At 51.1% G+C, this 14,992-nt stretch overlaps 1 protein-coding gene across 1 annotated transcript; it reads left to right on the forward strand.

The window, feature by feature from the left end:
• The first annotated feature begins 3,318 nt into the window (after nucleotides 1–3,318).
• On the forward strand, nucleotides 3,319–5,377 carry SOX14 (SRY-box transcription factor 14). The gene has a single exon (XM_021071382.2). It carries the CDS (start codon nucleotides 3,833–3,835, stop codon nucleotides 4,553–4,555), a length of 723 nt encoding a protein of 240 aa, XP_020927041.2. The 5' UTR covers nucleotides 3,319–3,832; the 3' UTR covers nucleotides 4,556–5,377.
• Nucleotides 5,378–14,992: the final 9,615 nt, after the last annotated feature.

A 14,992-nucleotide genomic window follows, 5' to 3' on the forward strand; every position in this document is an offset into this window, starting at 1 on the left:
AAGAGGGGGTGAGGTGAAGAAGCCCTGAGAGAGAAATTAGAAGGGGATCTTAGCCTGGCTTGGAATTCAAGGAGACTCCTCCGAGGGGGGCGAAGCCTTTAGAGACCTGAAGTACGCACAGGAGTAAATGGAGAGGGGAAATACTCCCTACAAGGGCGCAGAGCCAAAAAAGAGGAAGGCACATCTTGGACCTTGCTAGGACGCCAGAGGAGCAGGAGCAGGTGGTAATCTGGAAGGGCCTTACTTTCTGCGACGGTTCGCTGGCAGAATTCTGATCGCTCCGGGGTCCATACACGAGGTTTAGGCCCACAAGCTGCGCGACTTGAGTAAAGACGCACTGCGCTGTGTAAAGACGGCGCGTACTGAGGACGTGCGCGCTGACTCTTTAGACAAATGCGGAAGCGGAAAAGCCACATCCTGGGGAGGACTATGAACGGGAAGAGTTGCCTTACGCCTAAGGCCCGAGCATCAGGCTGCGGATAAAGCAGTAGGCGCGTTTAGGCGACCACTGTCCTAAGACCTGTTCTGGCGGCGGTGACCAAAACTGCTGCTTCTCCCAGAGGCCACCTCTCCAGGAGGTCGGCCCTGAGATCTAAGCCCGATAGGGAGGCAAAGATCAGAGGGACAAGCAGCTGAGAAGAAGATAATGGTATGGGCTGGAGACAGCACCGGACCAGGCCCAGGGATCACAGGAACTCCTGCTCGGGGGCCAGTACTAAGGAGTCTTGAATAAACCAGTGGTCAACCCGCACTGTGCAAGGGGTGTTGCGACTGCCCTGTCTGCCTAGGAGACGTTGAGATGCCAAGCGGGGAGCACACGCCCCTCAACACTGAGTTCCCTCGCAGGGCGGTTCAAGTCTCAAGGCCAAGAAGTGCAGCAGAGTGCTGGCTCCCGTCAGAGTAGTGCATCGTGACCCAGACAGCCTGAGGCTTCAGAGTCCTGGGTGGCCAAGTGGCTCCCTGCCCACAAACTGCCATGCCACCATTGCGCGCCTTTCCACTAATCTGCTCCAGACTGCCAGCTGAGCTCTGAGCCCTAGATGTTTAAAGAGAAACGCAGACAGAGGAGGAGGTGGAAACAAGGAGAACTGAAGGAGAACGCGCGCCCCTGCCCAGAGTTGCCTGGGGCAAAACGACTGAGTTGGCCTGAAGGCTGGGATGAATGAAAGGGTCTATGATGTGCCAGAGCCCCTCCTTAAGCAGTTTCCAAGAGGTTGGTTTGCATTAACACAAACCTCTGTATGGGGGGCTGGTGTGCCCTGACGGTTCCTGAATGAGATTTAGAGGGTCCCACCCGACCCTACAGATGTGAGCAGTTCTGTCATAGCTTCCCCAATCTGTCGAGATCGCCCAATGGCACTCCGAATGGCCTGGCCCCTGGACCTCTGATCCCTGCTGGGCTCTGATCACAGCGCTCAGACTTCAGGCTAGTCCAGTCGGAGCTGGAGTTGCCTGTCCCTCTTGGAAACCGTCCCAGGACTGGACTGGAAAGGGCTTCTACTTCCTGGTGCCCCAAACTAAATGAAACTTCTTGCAGAGAAAACAGGGGTAGATAGATGCAGGCTGGGGCTGCTCCTGAGAAGAATGTGGAGACTGCACCTGCCCACCTGCTCCTAGGGGGCCATGTAGAGGTGAAGCTCTTGGCACGAGGTCTACTCTCAGGGAAGCCAGGTTTTGAACCAGAGCCTAAGTGAATCAAGAGCAAGCGTGAGGATCAGTCCTCCAGTGCAGTTTACTTGCATGGCAGGTTTTGATGGCTACAGTAGTCTTGAGGGGCCTGCGTTTGGCTTCAGCACTATCTAATCCTCAGACGTGGCACCGTGTGGGAAAAAAATAGATAGGGGTTTTCAAATCCTATACACCCGGTGTCACCTCTTCCCACCAGAGTTACTTTTACCAAATTGCATAGTCTTTCCCAAGCTCAGTTTCCTAATCCGTAAAATGGGCATAGAGCCCATCTCGAAGAGCACGAAAGGGTGAGAAGTGCCACGCGTCTTCCTAACTGTAGGAAGGGGAAGCCAAGCCCTCACCTCAAATTTGATATACTGAATGCTAAGGAAAGACCCTCTTGCCCTGCCTCCTCCCTCTCTGCTTACCTCCCCCACCCCCAACCTGTCCAAGCCCGCGGAGCCGCGCGTTTCTGGTAGGTTCTCCCGAGAGAGGCTGGTGCAAAAGCCAATAAGCCTGGAACACACGCAGGTCCTGCTGGGCCTGGGACAATGGTTTCCATTTAATAAATATTTCCCCCAAGGGCATTTCACATCGGGCAGGCAATTATTCAAAAGAAACAGGCGCGCAGGTTAGCTCTGCGGGTTATTTCGTCCTCTTTACCCGAAGAATGCTCATCTGACGCAAGAAACGAGTTTCGCATTCTCCTTGGGTGGGAAGAGGTGCGCATAGAAAAATCGACCCTGGGTGCGGATACAGCTTGAGACTCCGCTCTAGGGCCGCTGCCGAAAGTGGTACAGGAAAGCCCGCTAGCCCCGCCGAGCGCCAGTGGGCCTCCGGATTGCCCTTCGGGTTTGGACAGATGTGGAGGAAAAGTTGGAGGTTTTAAAACACTAAACAAATAGCAATCGTGATGGAAATCCCATCCCCCGACCCCTCCACGAAAGTGAAGAGCAGGTGGCCCTGCTCTTCAAAGCTCACCAACGAGGGTTTGAAAACTCTGCACTGCCGGATGCGAAGCCTTTGGGCATCGGCTTTGGAAAGCAATGCTGAGCTAGCCCGGGGCCCAGCGCTTTGCCAGGGCACCGCATCCTGGGGCAGGGCGGAGGTGGAGCCCGGAAGGGCGTCCCGTGGGAACGCCGTCAAGGAGCCAACGAGGGTACCGATACGGCGTGAAAAGTTTTTTTCTCTTTTTAACCCGGGTTTGATATATTCTTTTTCTCTTCCAAGGATATTTGACAAGGGGGAAAAGTGCTGTCCTTGCATTTGGTGGCAAGGCTGTCCTATTTATCAAACACGCGCTCTCGGCTCTCTCCCTTTGCTGCCCCCTCCCCGGGTCTTTGTATTCGAAGCCCTACTTCTCCTTTGCACAACCAGGAAAGGAAAAAAGCACGAAGAATTTTATTTGTTGACAGTGCCAGAAACAATGTGGAATCCAAGTACCCAGTCTGGAGCTGACCGCTCGGTTCTCTCGCTCTCACGGTCTCTCCCTCACACCTCTCCCCGCCCCCGCGCTCCCTCTTTCCAACGCGGGCGTGCTGGCAGGTGCGCCCCCTCGCCTTCTCTGCTGCTGATTGGCGCCCAGGTTGGGGAGTCACCGCCCCGCGCTTATGTCAGAGTGCGTGCCGTCCGGGCCCACCTCGCCTTTGAACTTCGCCGCTTTTGGCTCTGGTTCACCAGCCTCCCCGCATTCTCAGCCAGGTGCCGTGCTAGGCAAGGCAGCTCCCGGAAAGCCAAGGGTGGGGGGAGGGGGCCAGGCCGTAGACACAGGAGAAAAGAGACCCAGAGAAGGCGAAGGTGCAGAGGGAGAGAAGGAGGAGCTTCTTGCCCTAGCCTGCAAATTACCTGGCCACTTAATCCCAGAGACTCCGGTACTTGGGCCCCAGCCTCCGGTGCAGACAGCCCACAGCTGGCTGCCCTCTCCTCCCCCGCCCTTCCTGCCCCCATTACCCCCCTGGGGCCTGCCTGGGTGCCGAGACTGGCATGATCAGCTGAACTTTGCGGGGTTAGCGCTTCTCTCTGGCTTCCCTCAGCGGTACGGAGGCGAGGGGAGTGCAGAGCCCCGACTCAGGACGGAGAGACAGGCAGACTGACAACCGCGTCCAGGCTCGCTTGCAGAGTCCCTGCACCCCCCCCCACCCCCACCCGCCTAGCCTCCGGGACCATGTCCAAACCTTCAGACCACATCAAGCGACCCATGAACGCCTTCATGGTATGGTCCCGAGGCCAGAGGCGCAAGATGGCCCAGGAAAACCCCAAGATGCACAACTCAGAGATCAGCAAACGCCTAGGCGCCGAATGGAAGCTTCTGTCTGAGGCAGAGAAGCGGCCGTACATCGACGAGGCCAAGAGGCTACGCGCCCAGCACATGAAGGAGCACCCTGACTACAAGTACCGGCCGCGGCGCAAGCCCAAGAACCTGCTCAAGAAGGACAGGTATGTCTTCCCCCTGCCCTACCTGGGCGACACGGACCCGCTCAAGGCGGCCGGCCTGCCCGTGGGGGCCTCCGACGGCCTCCTGAGCGCGCCCGAGAAAGCCCGGGCCTTCTTGCCGCCCGCCTCTGCGCCCTACTCCCTGCTGGACCCCGCGCAGTTTAGCTCAAGCGCCATCCAGAAGATGGGTGAAGTGCCCCACACCTTGGCCACCGGCGCGCTGCCCTACGCGTCCACCCTGGGCTACCAGAACGGAGCCTTCGGCAGCCTCAGCTGCCCCAGCCAGCACACGCACACGCACCCGTCCCCCACCAACCCGGGCTACGTGGTGCCCTGTAACTGTACCGCCTGGTCTGCCTCCACCCTGCAGCCCCCCGTCGCCTACATCCTCTTCCCCGGCATGACCAAGACTGGCATAGACCCTTATTCGTCAGCCCACGCCACAGCCATGTAACCCCCAGCCCGGCCTGCCAGACCTGGAGGGCGGCCTGGAAGTGGGGTCTGTACCCTGTCCTCTGCGCCTAGCCGGGGCCTGCAGATGCCTCGGGGTCATCCCTGCCGCCATCCCCCTAACCCTACCCCAGACTCTGCCTTTCTCTCTTCCAAGGGGATGGTAGGGGCGTCCTCCTGGACCCAAGGCGCAGACAGGTGCCAGAAACTTGGGAACGCTATGACAGCTATCCAGCTGCCCCTACCCCGACTGTCCCAAAAAAAACCTCCGACTGTACCCCCTTTGGACAAAAAAAAAAGAAAAGAAAAGAAAAAAAAAGTAGGCAGTTCTGCTTTATTTATGTCCTCTTCTCTCTCCTCTGATGGGCTTTGGACTCCAGAATGCCCAGATCCTGGTATTATATCTAGAATATGCATTTTTTTCTTTTGCACCTGAAGAAAGAGTTAGAGTGTCTCTGTGTTTTGCCATCAGACACAACTAGGTGCCATTTGCTCTTCATGTGTGGGGAAAAAGGCTTAAAAGTTTAAAACTACAGAAAGGGAAACATTTCTATTTAAAATCATGCTATGATAGTGTTTGCTTCTTTAAAGGTAAAGCAAAAGGACCCACATGGTTATTTACTTTGTATAAAGCAGTGCTCCTAGAGACCTAAGTTTACTTTTAGACAGAATGTCAGGTTATGAAGTCAGGAAGTAGAAAGTGAACAAAAACTAAAAGAATAAAAACATCTTAAATGATCATAAATGTTTTGACAATGTCTTGGAAATGTACCTAGAAGGATTTCACCTCCTTACTCTGTTCATTTGTTGAACAAAGACGTTTTGAATAAAGACAATCTGTCATTGCAAAAAGTAACCTTTGATGTGTATAAAATCTGAAGTCAAAAGACCAGGTCCATGGGACCTGGGGGCCAGCCCCTGGGAGACGGAGAGTTTATAGATCGACTCCAGCAGTGGCGGCTGGTAGCTGGCCTGCGTGGGCCAAGCCTGGTAGCCCTCGGGCTGGGTGCAAAGGGGACCAGAGTATAGGGTTTGTCCTGATCTCACCCTCCTGATCCGCTTTTTGCCTTTAGAGGCTGGACAAAGTTATCTGTCCCTAGGACATCACCTCTTTCCCTGGGTTTTTCACAAAGTGGTCAGACCACTTAAGGAGTGAATGAATTAAGACAAAGGCTGACCCAGACTTCTGAGATCTGTGTGCATTTTCTTTCTTATCTCCTTTCCTTCTTTCTTAACCAAACTCCAAAGGAATGGAGAGAAGCTTGGTAACTACAGGGAACCAGTTGCGTGTGGAGCACCGAGTCGTGAGCCGGGTGTTTAAGTTCAATGCTGGGGGAAGAGCGGTTGAATGAATTTTTTTTTTTTTTTTAACAAGGTGTTTGAAACGCTCTTGCTAGCCCTTCTGGGGATTTGGGGCTCGCTATTGGTTCCTAAGTTAAAAAATAAAAGTCTAAGAAATGCCGAAAAACATGTCCTAGGTCCCCACCCTGGACTGTGGGAGACTTTACTAAGACCCTGCAGGTGCAAAGGGAAAAGGAAGACATTAGTAGCACAGCTTCCACAAGGAGTTTTTTAAACATCATACAAATGAAATAACTCGTAGCCCTTTGTGTTTAACAAGTGAGGAAAAGAATCCGTTTCTTATCCCAGGTGGGTAAATGTTAGCTTGAAGACTGCTCTGTGTTTCGTGGGGAGGAAGGACTTTCTGATGCCTTCCAAGACAACTCTTTGGAACTTGTTCTCAAAATCGAAGGGTGCCCCCTCATCCCTTGTGCCCCCCCGGCATCATACCCCCCAAAGCCCTGTTCACGAGTGTTTTTCCATGGGTCCATAGGTCGGGTGCTTTTCTCTCTGGCTTTGATGTGGTGCGGGGTGGGGGTGGGGGACAGCCTAGAGGCTCCTCTGCTTTCTGCTGCCGTTGAGGGATTTGTGTGCTTGCCGCTATTTCCAAAGGAGTCGGTGGCTGCAAGTGCACGGAAAACATTGTCGACAGACACCAAAGCCGAAAACCACAGATTAGCATATTGTCCTCAAAACAATTAGAAGTGTTTGAGGTGTTATTTGGAGGCTATTCATCTAAGCCCCTTTGTCAAAGGGGGATTTTCATTATTAAAAAAAAAAAAAAAGTTAGCAGTTGTCCATCTGGCTGAGCTGAATAGCAAAGTGATCCGTGTTGTGTATGCTTTTCTCATTAAGAGCTCTTTTGAGACCGATGTTAGAATTAAATGGTATAACACAATTAACATACACGGGAGCTGAATAGGAGGGGACGCCTATAAATAATAGATAGATAAATAAATGAGCGATCAGGCGAAGGTAAACAAAGGCGGGCTGGGAGACTTGTGGGGGGAGACCGGGTGGGCTGCGCCACGCTTACTTAGCATCACAAAACCCTCTTACAAATCGAGACAATTAGGAAGTGACTTGCCTCTGGTGGCCGTCCGGTCCAGGGGCTCCGGGCGCTTAGGGAAAGCTCCTCCTCCCGCCCCCTAGGAAGCCCAGGAGGCCCAGGGCGGAGGCTTCGCGGTTTCGCTGTCTGATATAACCCCAGCTGACAGTCCTGTCAACCGCTCTGATCTCCCTCATAGCTCAGTGTCCCTTAACATCTCCTAAGATGAAGCTTACAAGGATCTGGGTGTCTCCCCGCAGAGCCCGGCGCACTAGCGCCCTGGGCGCACAGAGGGTCCCAGTCCAAGGAGGAAACCCGCGCACGGCCCCACCTGGGCTCTCGGCCGACTTCTACGCTGGCTTAGGCTGGGAAGGGGCACCTGGTGGGTCCGAGTGAGGAAGGCTTCGGGCGGCGGCAGCTGGAAAACTGAAGCCAAGGTTCCAGATTGAGCCCGGCCCTGGGGACTCGGAAGGGAAACTGAAGTGTGCTGTTCCTGGGAGGCGCCGGTGCGCCTGACGCTGGGTCACTGAGACTTCTTTCCAGCCGTAGAGAGCTGGGGGCCCGGCGCAGCTCCAGGGACCTAAAGCCGCAGACCTAGCTTGGGCCATTTCTGCCTATTACACCTCGTCTCCTTCCCTAGCAGTCGGGCTTGTGCAGCTGTCTGCGCTCCTCAGGCCTGGCCCCAGCCTCGGACCCCGCAGGGACCTGCCTGAGCCCTGCCTCTCGCGCCCCGCGGGGCGCAGAGCCTCCACCCGGGTGCGCGGCCGGGACTCGCCCAAACAAACAGCCCAAATCCTCCTCGTCACGCCACTGACAGGGGCCGATTACTGACTTTGAAGTTAGGCGCAGACAAAAAGAAATCCCCTGGGGTGTTTGGGGAGGGGGGAGCAGTCCCTGTCAAACCTGTTTGCTCACAACTGTCTCTTTCTTTCAAGAAAATCATTAAAGCAAACCTGTAGGGAGAGGAACGCCCCGCCCGCCCGGAGTCGAGGAGAGCCGCTTCTCCCCAGCGCGCAGTACGCCGCAAAGTGCAATCAAGGGTTCCTTTGGACAGACTGCGTGGTCGGGAGAATTTGAGCTCCGGTGCGGGGCCCGGAGACCCTGCAGGAGACCCTGCAGGAGGCTCTGTCGACCTCTCCGCGCTTGGTGCGAGTCTCGCAACCTGAAAGCCTTGGACTTCTGCCGGCAACCTGGGCCTCCTTTGAGCTGGGGCTCCAGGGAAGACTAGAGCCTCTTACCTGCGGGTGCGATTGCTTACAGGGAACAACGACAACAAAAACTGACCCCAATCCATGCTGCGCTCGCCTCTGCCTTTCCATTACTGGGTGTTTTCTAGGACCTGCAGCGTGGAGGCACTGGAGCGGCAGGGGCAGCATTATTTGGATTTTAGGTTTTCTTAAACTTTGACAGCCATCTGGCTCAAGGGCACACAGGCCACATTCTTCTGGGAGATGCGGTATCGTTGGCTCCCTTCCGCTCCTGGCCTCTCTCGGAGAGCCTCTGCAGCTTTCCCTAAGTTTCCCCAGCTTTGGATCCTTCTCCAAAAACCTTTCATTCCCTTCTAAGGAAATGTTTCGTTAGAATTGCTAAGTTTATTGACGGGAAACACCAGCTACTTAGAGTAAATCATACTGAGGTGTGAGTGACTGACATCTGAGCACCCCCCTTAACATTTGCATTTTAAATTGGATCTAGCTAACCTCTAGGAATCTCTCCAGTCATCTAAAGCGGGTAATATTTCAGACAGGGTGGGGCCTAAAGGACTTTCATTACATCACACCATCTAGAGAAGTGTCTCAGGCATAGGCAGCTTCTCTGGAGAGATCCGAGACTGCCAGGGCAGGGAAAACTTGGCTAGCTGTGGCGCCAGGACTGCCCTTGAGGACTCGTTTTTTTCGTCTCCTCTCCAGCTCAGGCCTAGTCACCATTGTTCAAGCAGACAAAGAATTCAAGTCATTTGAATTTGAATATCATGGAACTCAGAAGGTTCGTGTTAAGAACTCTCATCTCTTTATTTACTGAGCACATCGTACCTGTGTGTGAGTGTTAGAGAGGAAGACAGAGGCAGAAGGGACCCATTAAATTTGGGTTCGGGTGAAGTAAGGGCCGGTGCTTCCCCACTCCGCCGAGGGGTGCGCCCTCCCACCTCTAGCTCTGCCCTGGCCTTGAGACCCTAGCAGACCCAGGTGCAGGGGCGCTACTTGGCCTGGTTTCTTTCTTGGCGCTGCTAGGACAAGCCTTGCCCTGGAACCTGAAGCGCTGGCGTTGGGCCGCTGCAGAGTAATTAAGAAATAATGAAGTTGAAGGCGGGTATCGACTGCTAGAAATCCTGGGGCGTTCACCCACAACCAAAGACTCGCGGTCGCCACCGCTTAAACCCCGCACTGTGTGCGCTTGGGGCCCGCAGTTTGGAGGTGCCTGCCCTGGCACTGAGAAGGGCCTGAAAGAGAAAAGGAGCTTCGGCAACCCCTCCTCGCCCAGCCCCCGGCCTGTCCCTGGGGCCCGGGTGTGGAAGTTGTGCTCTGGGAAAGCGGCAAGGGCCAGGGACCTGGGACGTTCTTGGGCAGCCTACCTAGATTCTCCTTCCCCTTGGCTCGAACCCCTGCTCAGGGCATCCTCTCCGATCCTCAAGAGGCCTCAAGAGTTTGGTTCCAGTTGGGGAGGGGAGCGGATGCCTAGGCTGGACAGAGACCGAAAGGCGTCTATGAGTTTCCTCTTTGCTGCAATGTGGCGAGGTTGCCTCTGGCAGCCGAGGCCCTTTCCAAACTTTTTTACTCTAGGGTCGGGAAGAGAAGCAATTCATTCAGGATCCGCGTCTTCGGGGCAGGAACAGAAGGGACTTCAGAAAAATTCTGCCAGCTGGCGGGGCCGCACTCGGCCTGGAGCTGGAAGGAGACGCAAGCCTAGACTCGACCGACGCTCGCGGGGCGACCCTCTGCTCAAGGGCGCGGGGCCCCTGAGGCGTCTTCCGCTGCTCCCTGCCTCTCCGGGGTGCTTCAGGGCCCCGCCGCACTTCGGAGCCTCGAGGTTTGGCGGGCGCTAGAGCCGCTGTGACAGGTAGGGGAGGTGGATGTTAGGCGCGCGCCGGTGTCACCGGAGAGGTGGAGCAGCGCACCCGCCTAGCTGGCGGAGGGCGGAGAGCCTGCAGTCCCGAGAGCGGCTTAGCGGCTCCCGACTTCCTGCAGCTAGGCCAAGCCCCCCGCGGGCTCTCCGACGCCCCGCCCGAGGACTGAGGGAGGAGGGAGAGGAGAGGGAGGGAGCCGGCGGCCGAGACGCACGCCTCTAGTCCCGTTCGCCCGGCACCCCCCGTGGCGCGGCGAGTCAATGGGATTTGCACACTCGAGGTGTAACAGCATTACTGCATTAATTACCATTTCCATTTCACGTCCAGATTGTTTACTTATCTGCGGGAAACATATGTCGGGAGAAGTTCACATTCCGGATTCTGCTCCGCTGCCCAAGGTGCAATTCCGGGGAGGCGGCGAGGGGGAGGGGAGGGCTTCAGATTTTTTATTACACCCTCTAGCCTTATCTGCTGCTGTAAATTATGAGGATCCTCCATTGAGCGGCATATGGAGATTATATACTTTTTTGAATATCGTTTCCCAAAGCCTGCAGATTTTCACTTTGAAACGAAACAATCCTCCGCCGGCTCCCCCCGGGCCCGGAGCCTGCTGCGCTCCCCTGTGCGACCCAGGGGACCCTTTCTGCAGTGCCGGACGAACACCCATATCCCCAATGCCGTGGCCGGCGCCCAGTGGAGCCCTATTTTCAGGATCTGAAATAATCTCTCGGGGAAAACCCATCCAGCTGAAGTGTTTGAGAACCAAGGCGGCGTCCCTGCTCTGTTTACTGCACCTCAACCTCGGACTTCTGCGCAATTTGCAGCTTTTTCATTTTGGATACCTGCGTAGACGCGAGCAAGCCCTCTTCTGCCCTCTTCCTACGCTGGGCGTCTCCAACCCCGCGGACAGGGTGGAGGTATCCACGCCCGCTCACAGCCTCCTGCCTTGCTCTCAGGCCTCAAAGCTGCCCCAGCGCTTTGGTCTTGGGACAGCCAATTTTGGCTCTTTTGTTCATTTGGGGAGCTTGTGTAGGTGGCGGGGAATGTGCTCCCGCTTGAGACCGCTTCTTATGAATCCGAACGGAAATCCTGCGTAGAAGGCACCTGCCTGCCTATCCCCGGGAAGAGAGAGATGGACCAGAGCAGCGCGACCGAATCCCATCTTTCTTATCTCTGTGAGACTCCTTTCAGGCTGAGATCAGAGAGAGAGGAAAAAGGAAGAGAGAATCATTGTTCTTCTTTTTTTTTTTTTAATTTAATATACCAAGCCACCCGTTCAGGTCATTTATATGCTTAATTTAGTGATAAAAGTCAATAAGCACAATCACAAGGATTCTCCCCTCTGTTTCTTTATCCACATTTTTTTTCACAGTAATTGGGAAAGCAGTAAAACATATATACCCCTAGTTTTTCCCCCGTCCAATGTTTTGTATGCAATGCCATTATAATAAGTGTGATTTTGTAATTTGTTTGCTTAAGAACAAAAATATCTTTTCCTTAAGATATTTTAAGGAAAATATATTTTATACAATTATTTTTCATCTTGTTTGGATTAGGTTTGCAGGATTACACACACTCTGTATGCAGACACCCCTCAAAAACCAAATTCAGAAATTTCCTTGAAATACATGTTTTTATGATTCTAAGCATCACAGGAGAAACCTATTGTGATGTTATATCAGAAACAATTAAATAGACCAAAGCAATGCAGTTAATGCAGAGAAAAAGTAAGCAGGTAGGATGAGGGAAATAAACAGATTCTTTTCCATTAAGTATTGTTTTGGAATTTCTAATTTTTTGAGACTTCTAAGAAAATTGTGAGGTGTCACTTCTCTCTTCTGAGTCTATCTGTAATTGAATCTAGGTCACTATTCTAAAGCAAGAAAAGTCTGCTTCCCACTTTCCTACATCAGGCTGAAATTTGGGGGAGGGACAAGGGTCTCGAAATTTCATTTAAAATGTAATGGTGGATGAACTGATAAGCAAATAGGGAAAAAAGAGTCTGCTTAAAAGGGAAAAAAAAGGCATGGTTTTAATATGCTCCAGATGGGGGGAAAATGATTTACATGAGAGTTTATTTCCTCTTTGCTGATATGAAAGAATTACAGATACAAAACCCACTGATCTATAGAATAAAAAAAGAAAAGAAATGTTATTTTCCTGTAAAGGTGTCAGTTCATTTATATTCATTTAACCATCCATCCATCAACTCACTTTCTCAGTCCTTGCACATTCTCCCTGGCTCTGTTAAATCTTTCGCTACCAATACACTTTGCTAGAATATGCAATGAAGTTTTCTTTCTTTACAATAATGTGAGAGTGAGATGAAGTAGCTAAAGATAGGTAAAGAAGGAAGGTTTTGTTGTTGTTTTTAAATATCCCTGACCATTTAGCGTTGTGATTTTAGAGCAAAATTTTAACCATAGTCACCTTTCATTCTTGCTGCAGTTTGAGACTGAAAGATTGTATGCAGAGGATATGCAACTATTTTTCCATAAAACATGCATGCAACAGAAAGATGTTTGCCAGGTGAAAAATCTCTCCGTAACATAGAAATGTACCAAAGGATGAATCCTTATGTAGATTCAGATGTTGAGTCAGTAATGAATTGTTTTATTAAAAGAGCTGTTATGGGTACAAACAAGTTCATATTTCCCTGAGGCTTCCCCGCTTGGTCAAGGTATAAGCAGCATCATATCTTTTGTGTTAAAAGTTGCCAGGTCTAAATAATTACGGAGTAAACTTGCATATATCACGAAAGAAATGAAAGGTGCTGTCATTTGGGGGCTTTCAAGTGGAGGAGAAGATTACTTAAGAACAGGTTTTACTTTTCTTGAAATAAAAAACGATGACACTTTTTCCACATTCACCCAAAGAAAGGAGTAATGTAGTATCACCCTCTGTTTCAATGTCACTCAAATGGATGATTGGAGATCTATGGGTCTAAGCAAGGACAAGACCAACCATCAGTATCTGATGATGGTTTTCACAACTGAGAAAGACAGTAAATACATTCCCACAAGAGGAGGCTTCTCTAGACTGAAGATTAATTCTTTAATTCTTTTCTTTCCCCTTTCTCATTCCTTCTCCTCCTCTTCTTCCTCCTGCTCACATTTAGTTTTCTTCTTAAAATGTGAACACTACTATCAGATCAGAAATTTCCTTCATGGGTCTTCATAAATTACCAGCATCATTCTTCATGTTGTCAGGCACTTCCTCGCCTCACATCCTTCCACTGGGATAATGTATTTTCTCTCCCATCTAATTTTTAATCAAACAAACTGAATATGAGGTAAAAGGAGTAACAGCTTGGCCAGAAGTTGAAATGTATCATGTATATTTCTTACCTCAAACTCCATAGACTCATTTGAAGTGAGTGCTTATAATCTAAATGAGCTGGTGAGATGACACCCTTAAGATGTTTTAGATTTTCTCCTTACTATTGTCTTTTATGTCCTGGGTTCTCTGGAATGTTTGTGATACTTGTACTTAATCAGAAGTATCCATTTGCTTTGAATTCTCTTTGAGAAGGGAATTGACAAGAAAAAAACTGAAGCCTTCTGTCGTCTGCTGAACAGGTGAGCTGAACTTTTCTCTGTTCAAATATGCTCTTGGTTTACAATGTGCCATTTACATATGTGTATAAATAAGTGATACTTTGATTTAAATTGAGTACAAGCAAGGTGTAAATACAAATGACTCTCCATCTGCCATGGTGGCTTCTTCAGCTGACACCAGGTTTCAGACCTGCCCTTGTTACTACCAGCTTGGTGACATTCAAAGTGTATTATTATACAACCAACTGCAGCAGCATTCCTAGTCCACCTGTTAGGTGGAGGGGGTTGGTATCAGACAGAAGGTCAATGGGCTGTCAAATTAACTACCTTGGCTCCCTTTGCAGACAGTTGAAGTTTCTCCGATCTTTCTTGAAAACACATTTTCTAATAAACAGGTAAAATGAGTCATAATGGAGGTGGGTTTATATTTTTTATTTTAGGAAGAAAAATCACCAGAGCAAATATGAAGCCACACGTGTCATTAAGTCTGTCTGTGTCATAGCCCCATTCTTCTGCAGATGGCCTCTTCTGGAGCTCTGGTGGCACACCAAGGCTGTCTGCCTCTTTGGGGTCAGCCTCTTGCTCTCCATGTCAGCTCTCAGAGGACATTCTAAAGGGACACTTGATTCTTGCCTTCCCTTTTTTTTTTCCTTAACTGAAACAGAAATTACATTATCGCCACTGTTCACCGTTGTGCACTATGATAGACATCAGAGTCATCAAACCCACTGAGAGGAGGAGCCATCATCCCCTTACAAGATGAGCTGGAGGAAAATGGGTACATGTGATCCGTGACAAACTATTGCCAGAAAGAAAATTACCATTATGATTTCACTCTTCTCAGTTGGGGAGGGCTCAAATGTAGGATAAAGTTAGAAAGAAAGAAAAAAATTATTTGGATTGAAACTAAAAAGGATTTGTGTTAATTTCTATCTTCTAGTCAACCTGAGTGACAAACTAGATGTAAAAACAGCATTCCTTGGTTAACCAGGGGGGTGGGGGTGTAGGCCTTGGTTCATAAATGCATTGGCAACCTCTAGGGTTCAAATTCCTGACTTTCCTGGATGGAAAGTCACCACTGCCCAGAGCCCTTATGTGAAAGTTCCACTCCACTGTCAACAAAACAGGGTGGGAAAGGAATAACAAGGGGAGTGCCATGCCACTGCTGATTAATCAGGAATGTCTTGATAATGGGGCTTTAGTGCCCTACTGTTGGCATCAATTCTCTCATATACTCTTTCCCTTGATGAGGGAGGGCAGCATGAAAAGTGTTGACTGTCTTATGAGGAGACAGCCATGGTACTGAAAGACACAAAACCTGGAGTCTGACCAGACAATGCTGGGAGACTCCCAGAGCCCAGTGGAGCTGGTGATTGACATGGCCACCCAAGTCAGAGCACCAAGCCTCAGACTGTCTGCTTACTGAAGTCC

Source organism: Sus scrofa, chromosome 13 (assembly GCF_054392235.1).
Source record: "Sus scrofa isolate SSC_HxYL_T2T_F1_AM1 chromosome 13, Sscrofa_HxYL_maternal_Yorkshire_Landrace_v2.0, whole genome shotgun sequence".
NCBI lineage: Eukaryota > Metazoa > Chordata > Mammalia > Artiodactyla > Suidae > Sus > Sus scrofa.

Bases quoted from the DNA above. Each gene is read 5' to 3' on its own strand.
- SOX14 (XM_021071382.2), top strand. From the start codon at position 3,833: ATGTCCAAACCTTCAGACCACATCAAGCGACCCATGAACGCCTTCATG.